The sequence below is a fragment of the Mauremys reevesii genome, linkage group 3 (genome assembly GCF_016161935.1).
Source record: "Mauremys reevesii isolate NIE-2019 linkage group 3, ASM1616193v1, whole genome shotgun sequence".
NCBI lineage: Eukaryota > Metazoa > Chordata > Testudines > Geoemydidae > Mauremys > Mauremys reevesii.
This window is the reverse complement of record NC_052625.1, coordinates 57,870,050-57,884,681: the sequence shown is the minus strand read 5'-3', so window position 1 is coordinate 57,884,681 and position 14,632 is coordinate 57,870,050. Positions and strand designations below refer to the sequence as shown.

At 48.3% G+C, this 14,632-nt stretch overlaps 1 protein-coding gene across 8 annotated transcripts in view; it reads right to left on the bottom strand.

Annotated features, from left to right (window-relative positions):
* The window catches only part of ALK (ALK receptor tyrosine kinase), a 574,134-nt gene that overhangs the window by 55,044 nt on the left and 504,458 nt on the right, over positions 1-14,632 (bottom strand). For all 8 annotated transcript variants that reach the window (XM_039530228.1, XM_039530218.1, XM_039530221.1 and 5 more), the window contains 3 exons: positions 7,157-7,307; positions 3,585-3,716; positions 2,340-2,484 (listed from right to left, as the gene is read on the bottom strand). In XM_039530228.1, coding sequence (XP_039386162.1) covers positions 2,340-2,484; positions 3,585-3,716; positions 7,157-7,307 — 428 coding nt within the window. The remainder of the gene's footprint in view (positions 1-2,339; positions 2,485-3,584; positions 3,717-7,156; positions 7,308-14,632) is intronic.

The following is a 14,632-nucleotide window of genomic DNA, read 5'->3' as shown; positions in this document are numbered from 1 at the left end:
CAGCCCATCCTCTGTGCTCAAGGCGCTTAACCCGAGGCTCAACAGGCTCTTCGGCGCTGGGGCTACCGGAGCGGGAGCATGCCCTGCGGCAGCGCTTCCCTTTTGAGCACTCATTTGCTTGGGCGATGCTGGCTTCTTATGCGGGGAATGCCCTCAGCTTGTAGGCTGGCCCTTTGACCATGCCGGCGAGGTCGAATGGTGCTGGAGGTTTTCTTGTGGCCTCAGCGCGGCATGCTTGCGGTACCCCACCGGTGCCGGATCACGAACTGACGCTGGGGCACTCAGCACTGAGGACGCCAGCACCGAAGTTGGATGGCCCGAGGCTGAAGGTTGCAGTGCGGCCTCCATGAGTAGCTGCTTGAGGTGAAAGTCTCTTTCTTTCTTTCTTAGTCCTTGGCTTAAAAGCCTTACAGATCTTGCAGCGTTCTGTCTGATGCGATTCCCCCAGGCAACGAAAGACACGAAGAGTCGTGGAGGTCACTAATTGGCATAGGCTTGCGGCAGGTGGCTCAAGCCTTAAAGCCTTGAGCCTGCGGCATGCCCTGCAGCCCAGGGCTGGTGCTGGAGACAACTTCCAACACCTAAAACAAAGAAAGCTTAACTATCTATTATTAAGAAGTACTAACTACTGATAACTATGCTAAGGGACACTTGTAAGTGAGAGATAGAGAGCTGTTCCAACACTGCCTCGGGTGGTAAGAAGGAACTGAAGGGGGGTTGGGTCAGCAGGGGTATAGATGCACCAGCATGAGGCGTCACTCTGGCGGGAGCTGCTAAAGGAAAAAGTTTCCAATGTCCGTGCACTGCGCGCACACCTAATGTGTAATGGACGTGAACAATCACTCAAAGAAGAAGTTGGATTGATACTTCACCACCACAACTCTTTAGTTTGCCATACAAAGCCTGAATAACTTGAGTTTGTGCAGTGGTGGGGGTGAATGGCTTCCCCAACACTGACAAGTTATACGCAGAAACCTGAGATCAAGCTATGGGAAGTAGAGTGGATGAGGGAGGAACTAACTTTCTATTACTCTGTCACCAGCCTGGGATCTGAAATATGTTTTTCAAACAAACATTTAATTATCTTTTAAATTAATGGACCACCCAACACAAACCATTTTTCTTGAAACCAAATTCTAACTAATATTTCTACTACGTTGAGACATCTAATTTTCTGATATCAAAGAGTTTGTGCTTAAACTCTTTAATAGCCTAAAATGCTAGAGTGATTCTTACTAGCACTACCGGTGCCTTTCATTTGAGGAGCTCAATGTACTTAACAAATAGTAATTAGTTAAAGCTCTCAAGAGCCCTGGATGTAGAGAAGCATTATCCCCATTTTATAGGTGGCCAAACTGAGTCCTAGAGAGGTTAAGTGACTTGCCAAAGGCCACAAAGTAAGTGGATGTCAAGAAGAGAATTAAGAGTCCTGACTTCCAGCCCTCTGCTCTCTATGCAGTCCCTACTACATAGCATTCAGTTTGGAACATTAAAAAACCCATTTCTGTGCCTCCATTCCCCACCTGTAAATTGGGGATACTAATACTTCTCTCTTTCAGACAAGGATTGGGGTGAGTTAGTTTGAAATTGTACAAACTACCACATCCGTAAACGTAATTGTGATTTTGTTTATTTTTGCAGGGTTCATGATGATTGAAGGTTCAAGATCCAAAGTGCTGGACATTACAGAGCTATGGAAGAGGCTTTTCCGTCTCAGGAAACAAAACAAACAAACATGCATTAAAGTGAATTTCATGCTTGGGAAAGGTGCCAGACTGACAGTCTGTAAGGCTGAAGTCCACTAACCACAGAACAGTGCAATCCGAGAACAAAGCTAGACAATGTTCTGTAGGGAACAATCCTGCCTTGGCAGGGAGATGGACTTGATGACAATAGGTCCTGCCCAGCTCTATTTTTATGGTTCTGTAAGCAGAGACTGCTGAAGCACAAGCTACTCACAGACAGAGAATGCACTCGCCCTGATGCGAGAGGGTGGTCTCCACCTCTGTGGCTCATTCAGTCCTTGGCCTTTTTGCAGGGACTGCTAACCAGGCTGCAATATAGCCCTGTCTGCACTAGCCTGGGAAGCTATGCTGTAGAAATGCAACATGATTTCCACGTCTACAGGGATGTCTTCCCTGTGGTGACAATGGTTTCTGAGAGTCTCACATTTTCGCATCTTATGTTCTGTCCCTCAAAGATTTGCTAAGACAAGGTGGGTGAGGTAATATCCTTCACTGGACCAACTTCTGTTGGTGAGAGAGACAAGCTTTGGAGTTTACACAGAGCTCTTCTTGAGGTCTGGGAAAGATTTTCTGAACAAAGTAAATGTTCCTTACCTGCAGCTCCTGAATTTCCATTCAGCCCTGGAACAGATGAATCATTCTCCAGCCTTTCTGGATGAAAAGTATCTGTTTTGGCCCTGTAGGCCCTGCCACCACCTCCTGCTGCAATTATCAAGGGGACTGGTTCTCCATTCTCCATCTTAACAGGGTGAATTGAGAAATGAAGCTGGGGTTTACGCTGTGTCAGACATGCAAATACAAGTTCATCTCACACGCTAGTTACTTCATATTGCACTAGGCAAGCCCCTAGGACTGCTGAGCAGTCCAAATTACAATTGTCTTATTCACATACCTGCATCCAAAGATTAATGGATACTACTAATCGTACCATGTTCAGTGGAGAACAGCAGCTTCGATGGCTATGTGTATTGTGCAAGCCAGTGCTCGTGGCTCTTGTAAAGCATGTAATGTTACCCTGTATGATGTAGTATATCAATTACAAGAGCTCTATGGTACACTGCTCTGTGTAGTGCAGTACAGTGGCTCCACTTTGCAGGGGATTACCACTTTGGGAGCTACTTGAGTGTGCAGAGTTACTATGATATGGTACAAGTCTATTGATTTGAAGCATATTGAGAACACACAAAACTGGGATTTGGGATGAATGCTGATTGATTAGCCAACTTTTGATAAAATGTAAATGACCTGCAGTAGTGATCAATGGTCTTTGGCTGAAAGGCTACACCTACAGCAGAGCATAAAGGCTGATCCCAATTGTTCGTATGCCATAGCACAGCAGAAGTCAAAGGCTATAGGGCCTTGTGTATTCTGCGATTCCACAGCTCAAGAAACTGCCGTGAAATTTACTCATTGGACAGAACTGTGCTCCAGAATCTCAGATCACAATAAAAAATTATATTTTTAGTCCTTGTGGTTGCAAGGTAAACCTTAAATATGCGAACAGAATGTAATCTGATGCAGTGACCCTGCCTGAGTCAGCAGACAGCTTGAAGAGGTATGAACAGGGCCATTCAGCTCCATAAGGGCTCAGGACCTCTGTGCATCCACGGCCATACATTGTAAATAAAAGTTATATTTAAGCTCACTTTAAGGCTTTTTTACTCTGTCAGAGCGGTTTAAAGGGTCCTTAGTGTAAGTGAGAATCAGGCCCAGAGAGTTCTTGGTGCTCCAGGGTAAATTGTAGGGGGCACTTACTAAACAAAGGATGGCATTCACGTACAAGTCTAGGTAGTGTGCAGCATTTTTAGGTAATAGGATATAAGGGCTATGTTCCTGTACCTTAAATATATACGTTGCTCCTCCCCCTCCACCACCTCCTCCTGCCCATTCATGGACACTCCTGTTCACTCGAATCTCCTCTTCAATCACGTTATTCTCTCCAATGCATACTTTCTGTATAACATGGTTAGTCTGCAGATAGAACAGCAAGTCTGAGTTCAGACAAGGAGCCTCCATTTTGCTGCACACACAAAGTAAGCTCATTAGCTACAAAGGCCTCATATGCTTCCCTCCCCTGCATTTGCAAACCAATGGTCTAAATGTGCTTCCACCAAAACCAAAGGGAATTTTGCCACTGACTCCAATGGGAGCAGAAGCAGGCTCACACTCTCCTACAAGAGTGTCACCTTTTGCTTTGCTACTGGCCAGAGGAATTTGTGGCTTTTTAAAATTGAATCCTTTAAAAATGAATCCAGTGCTGACACAGACGCTGACCTTCCAAAATGCTGGGGTGGGGGTGCTTGACCCCTGGCTCTGACCCAGGCCCTGCCCCCACTCCACCCCTTCTCTCAAGGCCCCACCCCTTCCCACCCTGATTGCCCTGTCTCTTCCCACCCAGTTCCACCCCCTCCCCCAAACATGCCACGTCCTCACTCCTCCCCTCTCCCTCCCAGCCTCCTGCATTCTGCGAAGCAGCTGTTTGTGGCGGGTGGGAGGCACAGGGAGGGAGGGGAAGGCGCTGCTCTGCAGGGCCCACCGGCAGGCAGGAGGTGCTGAGGGGTGGGGGTGGTGCTGATAGGGGGGCTGCCGGTGGGTGCTCAGCACCCACCCTTTTTCCCCTGTGGGTGCTCTAGCCCTGGAGCGCCCACGGAGTCGGCGCCTATGAGTGCTGATCAAAAGAGGCAAATAGACGTCCCTAGAAACTGATGTCCTATATTTATTCACAGGAGAGGTATGGCATAACCCAAGGGTGACTCTGCGTGCTAGGGGGTATGATTCCTCTACTCGTGCGCACATACTCAGGACTGCTGGAACAATCTGTATAGTGGGGGTGCTAAGAGCCATTGAACCAAACTGTAAACCCTGTATACGATGGACGCCACTTCAAGCCATGCGGTGCCGCAGCACCCCCAGCACCCTCTACTTCCAGCACTGATGCACATACTCATGCTAGCTCTCATCGAGCTAGCGTAAGTATAAATAGCAGTGTAGGGGCAGCAGAGGAGCGGCTGAGCTGTGCAGAGTACAAACCTGACAGAAACCGGTGGGTATATTCGGCGCAGCTCAGTCACCCTTCCACTGCTGCTGCTGCCACAGCCACACAATTTATACTCATGCTAGCTTGAGTATGTGTACACAAGGAGGGGAAATCACACCCGTAGTGTGCATCATAGTGCAGATGTAGCCAGTGCGAACCCCTCCTACTTCCTCCTACCCATAACAACACCACCTGGTTTTCACCTAGCATTTTTTACCCATAGATTTCCATGGGCTTTACAAAGGCAGATAAATATTGTTACTATATACATTTTACAAATGGGAAACCGAGGCACTTGACAATTACATGACTTGCTCCAAGTGGTAGCCAGAAATAGAACCCTGGTCTCCTGACTCCCAGTCCAATGCCCTAGCCACTGAGCCCTACTGCCAACATGTTTCAGTCTTGACTTTGAGGGACCAGCTAAGGATAAAGATTCACTATCAACCAGTGCCAAATGCCAAGACAGTTTTTATGGTGGACACTAGTTCAGTAGGCAGTCAGCTGAGTCCACACCAATTCATTTCAAATAGACCAAGAGAGAATTAGAATTACCATCCCTAACCCAGAAGAAAGAACAGTAATTTGGTGACTAATTATGCTCACGTGGTTCACACCTGTTTTCCCCCTAAAGTCAATCAGAGCACTTGTGTGTGTGTCCAATGAGCATGACTTAGCTCTGGGGATTTACATTGGTTGCAGCTCAGCCATTAGTTATATTACTTTCTGGTTGTCACTTAAATATCTGCCTCTCAATTTCTATCTTGTTATTTATATTGGGCTCAACACTGGGGTAATGAGCCGTATTGGTAATATTTACAGATAATATTTGTCTAAATATAATCCTCCTTCTGTATCTTCCTACTCTGTCACACAAGTATTTTATTGCAGCAGAAGAACTTGACGCATGCATCTTTCCAATTTAGAATTGAAGTGTTTTGTTTACCATAAAGTGGACCCAAAACTTGCCTGCCGAGTAACACAGGCACAATTAAAAATCCACTTCAGGCAAGAATTTGATTCAGAGTTTGGAAGGGGATGATTAATAAAATGACAAAGTGCAATGATCCAGAGAGACCAGTAAATTACAATTGGATTAAAAAAAAAACCACCTTCATTGCAAAGACATAACTGATTACAATCCAATCAAGTAAAAGTCCCTTCCACAAGTCAATGCACTCTCTTTGCTTCGATGAAAGAATTACATTAGCACTCAATAAATTCTTGCTAAGATTACCGTGGCCTGTAATTTAATGACTCCATATATTATATTGCACTGGAATGGCTTGATTATACATGCTAAATGAAAGTCTGAGTTAGAACATATCTGATTCTAAAAGGTTCTTACATTAACGGTGTGTGTATATGAGTGCATGTGTGTTGGGGACAGTATTCCAGTTTTAGCATTTTCTGCAAGATTTGGCTTTGGGGCCCCCAGACCCTTCCACTTTCCTGCCTGTATCCTCCTTCCCTTCCCTGCTCAAAATCTGTAATGGGCAGCAATGCTTTGGTTTCGTGAACCCCAGCCGCATAACAAGTGCCACCGCCAAGAATCCTGCAGAATACTAAATGCCCAGATCAAAAGCTGTGGTGAAATTTCACAGGATAATGCTTAATTTTCCTCCATCGGGGCTTCCAGCGGTAGTAATGGAAGGTGATCATCTTGTAAGCAATTTGTAGTGATTCTTAGTAACAGTGGAAGTTGGATTAATTCAGTGGTAATGCCTTCACCCTCCCCCATGCACAAAGCCTGAGCAAACGGAGTTTGTGTGGTGATCCGTGTAGGATTTGAGGGGCCCATATCAAAGATGGGGCTGAGGTTGGAAGGAAGGGAAAACCCCATGAGACCAAACTTGCAGAGCTTCCCCCAGATTAGTCTGTTGGAGAAAGGGTGGGTGAGGTTGTCCCAGTCACTTCTGTAGAATGAGAAAGAGATTTGGTACTTAAAGCCAAAGATTCCCTGAGACGCATGCAGTTCCACTGGGGGCCCCACTGTTCCATGGTAGGACTGTAACATCAGGCCCTTATGGGTATGTCTACACAACAAAGAAATACCCGCAGCTGGCCCAGGTCAGCTGACTTGGACTCAGGCTGCAAGACTGTACAATTGTAATGAGGATGTTCGGGCTTGGCCTGGACCCTGGGCTCTGAGACCCTCTCCCCATAGCCCAAGCCACATGAGCCTGACATGGGCCAGCTGCAGGTGTTCAACTGTAGTATAGACAAACCATTAATATTAAGTCACTACCAGAAATCTTATATCTGTAGTTTGAACTACTCAAACCAAAACCCCTAAATTCAGACAGCTGGACTATTAAAGATCCCAGTGCTGGAAAAGGTTCAACATGAGACAGAATTGGTGGCAATCACTTACACTAGGGCAGGCATCTTCTCCTTGCTGGCCCACCAAGATGTATAAGGCATCATCCTTTTGGAGGTCAAAAATCCCCAATATGGACACACCATGGGACCTCACCATAGTATTCTTCCCTCCTTTCCCACCAGCTGCTCCATAGCCTGAGATGCTGCAATGAAAAGAAAAGAAGATAAAAGCCTGGTACCAAATGGGTGAAAGCAGTGTACTGTAATGGAATCCTAAACCATATTACACTGTTCAGCCAGTAGGTGGTGATATATGTAACATACCTTATTTAAGCTAATGTCAGTACATTAGAGCTTATAGAGAACACATTTGGCATGTATCTTTCTGGGAAAGGAAAGCTCTGTGACTAGACCATATCTGATGCAGACTATAGCAGCCCTGAAACCTACTGTGTACAAGGTGTGCATGGCATGGTGTCAGGAGTAAACTAGTGACAGAGGCGAATAGAAACAGAAGGGAAGCAGCAGCAAAAGTTGCAGCCAGAAGGAACAAAGCACCAAAGGTTGCAGGATCTCATCTACATGCCTCTCTTCGATGCCCAAGAGAATTTCAGCTTTGAGAAACCTTCACAATGGACAGACTGAAGCAGTATTTTGCAAGGTTTGGAATTGCTACCAAACCGAACACTACAAGCATGCTCTTTAATTTATGCTATGGGAAAGCAGGCAGAGCATATCTTTATATCCTTTGACTTTACTAAAGACAGTCACAAAGAAGACTATGGGTACATCTACACTACCTGCCAGATTGGCGGGTAGCAATCAGTCTATTGGGGATCGATTTATTGCATCTAGTGTAGACGCGATAAAATCAATCCCCGATCACTCTGCCGTCAACTCCGGAACTCCACCGCAGCGAGAGGCGGAAGTGGAGTCAACGGGGGAGTGGCAGAGGTCAACTCGCCTCCGTCCTCACGCCCAGGTAAATTGACCTAAGATACACCGACTTCAGCTATGCTATTCGCGTAGCTGAAGTTGCATATCTTAGGTCAACCCCTCCCCCCCGCCCCAGTGTAGACCTAGCCTAAGAAAAGGTTCTGGCTATATTTGATGCATACTTTATACCCCAGAAAAATGTGGTTTATAAAAGAACATGTTTTCACCAGGGGAAAGCATTGACTGTTTTATAGGAACTCTGCATGCACTGGCTGAAAACCGCAAGTTTGGAACTGCACAACATGAAATTTTCAGGGCTTGTCTCCACTCACCAGGGAGTCGATGGGTGGCGATTGATCCACCAGGGGTTGATTTAGCAGGTCTAGTGAAGACCCGCTAAATCGACTGCCAATCACTCTCTCCTCGACTCTGGTACTCCACTGGAAGGAGAAACATAAGGCAAGTTGACAGGAGAGTTTCTCCAGTCGACCCAGTGTGGTGTAGACACTGCAATAAGTCAACCTAATAAGTGGATCATGAATTTAGCTACGCAATGTCAACTTAGGTCAACTTAGCCCCCTAGTACAGACCTGCCCTCAGGGACAGGATGGTTATTAACAGATAAAAACCTTTTGCAGCAGCTACAGCTGAAGAGACTTAACCCAAAGCACAGCTATCCAGATAGCAAAGCAGTCTGAGGGCTTGGCTACACTTACAAGTTGCAGCGCTGGGAGTTACAGCGCTGGTCATGCAGCTGTGTAGGGCCAGCGCTGGAGTGTGGCCACACTGACAGCTACCAGCGCTGCAGTGTGGCCACACTTGCAGCACTTTCCAGCGCTGTATTGAGAGGTGCATTGTGGGCAGCTATCCCACAGAGCACCTCGTCCCGTTTTGGCGCCGTTTTGGCGCTGAGTATTGTGGGAAGGGGAAGGAAGTGTGTGGGTCATTCCGCTTCCTGTTCCAACGCCCCGTGGTGCATCGCTTCACATCCCAGCATTCTGTCTTTCCGGCAACGTTTGGCGCCATTGTGAGTGTCTTTCTGCTCTGTGTGTGAATCGCGATTTCTGTGGGAAATGGAGCCCGAGCTGCTGAGGACTGTGCTGATGAGTGTCACCAGCACAACACATTTGGCAGTCGAGCTATTCCTTCAGCTCCAAAGTGACAGTGAGGAGTCTGACGATGATATCGATATCGATTCGCCTGCCGCGTGTGACACTACAGTGCTTGTGGCATTCACGGAAATGCTCAGCACCGTTGAACGCCGCTTTTGGGCTCGGGAAACAAGCACTGAGTGGTGGGATCACATCGTCATGGAAGTCTGGGATGACGAGCAGTGGCTGCAGAACTTTCGTATGAGAAAAGCCACTTTCATGGGACTGTGTGCTGAGCTCGCCCCCACTCTGCGGCGCAAGGACACAAGATTGAGAGCTGCCCTGACGGTGGAAAAGCGGGTGGCTATTGCAGTCTGGAAGCTGGCAACTCCAGACAGCTACTGGTCGGTCGGGAACCAGTTTGGAGTGGGAAAGTCGACTGTTGGAATCGTGTTGATGCAAGTTTGCAAGGCAATTAATCGCATCCTGCTAAGAAAGACCGTGACTCTGGGGAACGTGCAGGACATTGTGGATGGCTTTGCACAAATGGGTTTCCCTAACTGTGGAGGGGCGATAGATGGGACGCATATTCCTATTCTGCCCCCCCCCCCCACCTGGCATCAGAGTACGTTAATCGTAAGGGGTATTTCTCTATGGTTCTCCAGGCGCTTGTGGATCACCGTGGGCGTTTCATTGACATTTACACAGGCTGGCCTGGAAAGGTGCATGATGCACGCATCTTTCGGAACAGTGGCCTGTTCAGGAAGATGCAGGCAGGCACTTTTTTCCCAGACAGGAAGATCACAGTAGGGGACGTCGAAATGCCCATTGTGATCCTTGGAGACCCCGCTTACCCGTTACTGCCTTGGCTCATGAAACCCTATACAGGGAAGCTTGACAGGAGCAAGGACTGGTTCAACTACAGGCTGAGCCGGTGCCGAATGACTGTGGAGTGTGCTTTTGGGCATTTAAAAGCCCGCTGGCAGTCCTTGTATGGGAAGCTAGACTTGGGGGAAAGCAGCATCCCCGCGGTTATATGCGCTTGCTGTACCCTCCATAATATTTGTGAAGGGAAGGGTGAAACATTCAGTCAGGCATGGACCACCGAGGTTCAAGTCCTGGAGGCTGAATATGCACAGCCAGAGAGCAGGGCTAATAGAGAGGCCCAGCACAGGGCTTCAAGGATTAGGGATGCCTTGAGGGAAGAATTTGAGGCTGAAAGCCAACAGTAATGTTGGCTGCCTTGCATGGGAGTGAAGTGCACTGTTTACACTGTTATTCTATTATCCCTAAAATGATTTGCAGTGCCTGTTTCTTTACTGGGCTAAGGTATCTTTTACTATCTGCTATAATAAAGACTGTTTTCAAAGCCAAGAATTGTTTTATTGAAAAGAAAAAAACTTCCTTGACAGACAGACAGACAGACACACACAACATTTCATGAACACAAGAGGGCAGGGGTGTGGGTTGGTGAACTGCACAGTCACAAGTTTGCATACGTCCTGTCCGGAGTGCTGTGCACTTCAGGGTGCATAAACTGCATGGTGATGGGGGTTGAGTGCAGAGGGTAAGGGTTGTAGTTATCAGGGCTGGTTGGTGAACGTACAGGTGTTGGAGGCAGCTGGTGGTGGTAAGAACCTGGATGCTGGGGAAAGGGGGTTTGAGCTGACATTGGGGCACAAGGCAAAAAGCTTTGGGACGGGGGAGGGCTGTGGGGCAGCACGGGACTGCTCTGCCTGCATGGCTACGATAGCCTGGAGAGAGTCCGCTTGGCGCGACAGGATGTCTAGCAGTTGGTTTGTGCTTTTCCTCTTTGCCACAGCGTTTCTACGCCAATGTCTCTGGCGGATCATGCTTTCCTTTTCTCTCCACTCCTGCAAGGTTTTACTCTCTCTAGCAGAGTGAGCAATAACAGTTCTCAGCATGTCTTCCTTGCTCTTTTGGGGATTTTTTCTCAAATTCTGCAGCTTCTGTGCTGTGGTACATCTGGTCAGTCCAGCAGTCAAGGTCACTAGAAAGGCAGAATTGACAACATTTAACAGGGAAGCATTGTGTTCATTATCTCCAGACTGAAATTCCCACACACTGAAGGAGTTCTTAGCCCTCACTTTAGCATTCTTTTACCACACACATAACACAGCAGAAGCCACGAAATGGTGAGTGAGGGGTGCTTATAGAGGGAGAAGTGGGGCTTGAGTGATAGAGGGGTGCTGGTTGCTTTGGGTAAGCTTCAGTGATAGAGGGTTTGAGTGAAGATGCAGCTGCAGGGGTGATCTTCACTATCTCCCTATCTCTATCACTAGCTTCACTAAAGAGTCTCCCAACATTTTTCACAGGAGTTAATCCTGGAAGATATCTCCTTGCTGCGAGTCACTAGGGAACAGCGGGAGGCTCTTCTACAGCAATGTGGATTCCGCCCTGGACCCTATGCGGGTTGCCTGTGTTCAGCAATGGTCCCCCCACCCCTCGCGGCACAGTGGCGCGGACGCGTTAGCCTGACTGGGACAAGGACAACAGTGGCTCTCCCTATAAACCTGCGCAGGCATATTGCCCACGCTCTGGCTGAAACTTTTGCTGAGATTACTGCAGACGATTACCGCGACGTGATAGACCACATCAATGGGCTATTCCACATCTAGGCTGGCATGCATGCAGCCTTAACCCCCCTTCCTCTCCAGAAACATTTCCACCCAGAAAATAAAAGCCGCTTACCGGTAACCCGCTGCTCTGCTTGTCCTTCTGCAACTGCTGGCTGCTGCGATTGGGTACTTTTCTCCTGGCTTGAGAAGAGCTCCTGGCTGCATGCCTCCAGGGACTCTGTCTTCCCCCATCCCAGTAGCTTCACTCGCGTTTTCCTCCCCCCCCGCCTCCGCCTCCGCCACCTCCTCCTCCTCCTCCTGTCCCCCACCCGGCTCAGAAGTGTCCATCGTGGTCCTGGGATTGGCAGTGGGGTCACCCCCAAGTATCGCGTCCATCTCCCTGTAAAAACGGCAGGTCGTGGGGGCAGCTCCGGATCGGCGATTACCCTCGCGGGCTTTGTAATAGGCACTCCACAGCTCTTTAACTTTCACCCTGCATTGTAGTGCGTCCCGATCATGGCCCCTATCCAGCATGGACCTTGATACCTGCTCAAAGATATCGTAATTCCTATGGCTGGAGCGCAGCTGGGACTGCACAGCTTCCTCCCCCCAAACACTAATGAGGTCCTGCAATTCGCCAGTGCTCCATGCTGGGGCTCGTTTGCCGCGTGGAGGCATGGTCACCTGTAAAGATTAACTGATTGCACTCCACACCTGGCTGCAGCAAACAGGAAGGAGATTTTTAAAATTCCCGGGGCATTTAAAGGGCGGGTCACCTGAGGCAAGAGCAGTAGAGTGCAAACTGATGAGCAGAGTGGCTGAACAGGAATTCTGGGATAACTCCTTATTCCCTGGAGGCCAATTAAAGCGCTGGTGAGTGTCCACACCTGCTGAGCAGCGCTGGATCACCAGCGCTGCACTCCTTATACCCCAACCCTGACGGGTTTTCAGCCAGCGCTGCAACCAGGGAGTTGCAGTGCTGGTTGTGCCCTGCAAGTGTGGACGGGGTGTAATTGCAGCGCTGGAAAGCCTCCACCAGTGCTGCAACTTGTAAGTGTAGCCAAGCCCTGAGCAGTGAGACAGCAAAACCAAGAGCAACTTGCCAAACTTGAAAAACAAGAAACAAGCTTAGAAGCAGTTAACAGATGCAGCATGAGTGCTACAAGGCTTTACAACAAGACCGCTGAGGCAAAGAGAGAACTGCCAGGTAAGAGGCACAAATTCCAGCCAAACACCAAAGTGTGACAGCTTAAATGCACAAGATGTGGAAAAAAATCACATCTCAACAGATGATGCATGTCCAGCCAAAGGCATAAGCTGTAATAAATGCACAAAATTATGGACATTTTGCAGTTATTTGCTGCATCAAAGCAGTCAGGGAATTGACTCATATTACAATCAAAAGCCATTGTTTCTGGGATCTATCCCTTGTGATAACATAGAGCCTTCCTGGAGAGTGAAACTGAATAGTCCAGTAAAGACTATTGATTTTAAAAGTGACAATTTTACATCAGATGACAGACACTCAGTCAGAGAACTGCCAGGTCTAGAACTTGGTGACCGTGCTCGTATCAATTGGATTTAGAAAAAGGATGGACAACTCCAGCTGTCATAAAGAAAAGAATTCAGTGCCCTGGTCATATGTGATTGAGACCAACAGTGAATAGTTCAACAGGAACCACTGACATCTACAATTTGTTCATCAGAAAAAACAATCAACGGAGCAAACTCTATAGATGGCAGATGCAGAACAAGATAATGACTCAAGGATTCCAGACCAACTATAGCCAGTCATTTCAACTAATGGACAGCTAGAGTCACATAATTACAAAACTAGCGTGATTCAGAGACACTTAACAGAATGATCCGTTCTGAACTTCAAAGACAGTGTAAATTTGGTAAATAGTAGGAATGTAGAACTTAAAGGGGGAGATGTAAGGGAATGCTAAACTGTATTCTACTGTTAAGCCACTAGGTGATGCTGTGTGTAACATACCTTATCTAAAAAGAACAGGAGTACTTGTGGCACCTTAGAGACTAACAAATTTATTTCAGCATGCATCCGAAAAAGTGAGCTGTAGCTCACGAAAGCTCATGCTGAAATAAATTTGTTAGTCTCTAAGGTGCCACAAGTACTCCTGTTCTTTTTGCGGATACAGACTAACATGGCTGCTACTCTGAAACCATACCTTATTTAAGCTAACCTCAGACTTACATGGCAGAGGAAAGCTTAGGGTTGCCAACTTTCTAATCACAAAAAACTGAACACCCTTTCCCCGAGGCCTCTCCCCTACCCCGCCCCTTCTCTGAGGCCCTCTCACTCCATCCCCCCTCCCTCTGTCACTCATTCTTCCCAACCCTCACTCTCACTGGGCTGGGGCAGGATTTGGGGTGTGGGAGGAGGGTGAGAGCTCTGGGGTTGGGGGTGCAGGAGAGGGCTCCGGGCTGGGGGTGGGGTATGAGGTCTGGGCTGGGATAGCAGGCTCCAGGTGGGGCCAGAAATAAGGGGTTCAAGATTTGGGAGAGGGCTCCGGGCTTGGGCAGGGGGTTGGGGTGTGTGGAGGGGTGAGGTTTTGATCTAGGGGTGCAGGCTCTGGGATGGGGATGAGGGTTTGGGGTGCAGGAGGGGGCTCTGGGAGGTGGGGTGGGATCTGGGGTGGGTCGGGGATGAGGGGTTTGGAGTGCGTGAGGGGGTGAGGCAGGGTGTTGGGGGGTGCAGGTTCCAGGAGGGAGTTTGGGTGTGGGAGGGGACTCTGGGCTGGGGCAGGGGGTTCGGGTGCTGGAGAGGGTTTGGGGTGCAGGGTCCAGGCAGTGCTTACTGCGGTCTCAGGAAATGGCCGCCAGGTCCCTGCCGCCCCTAGACGCATGGGCAGCCAGGGAAGCTCCACACGTTGCCCTTGTACCCACAGGCACTGCCCCCAC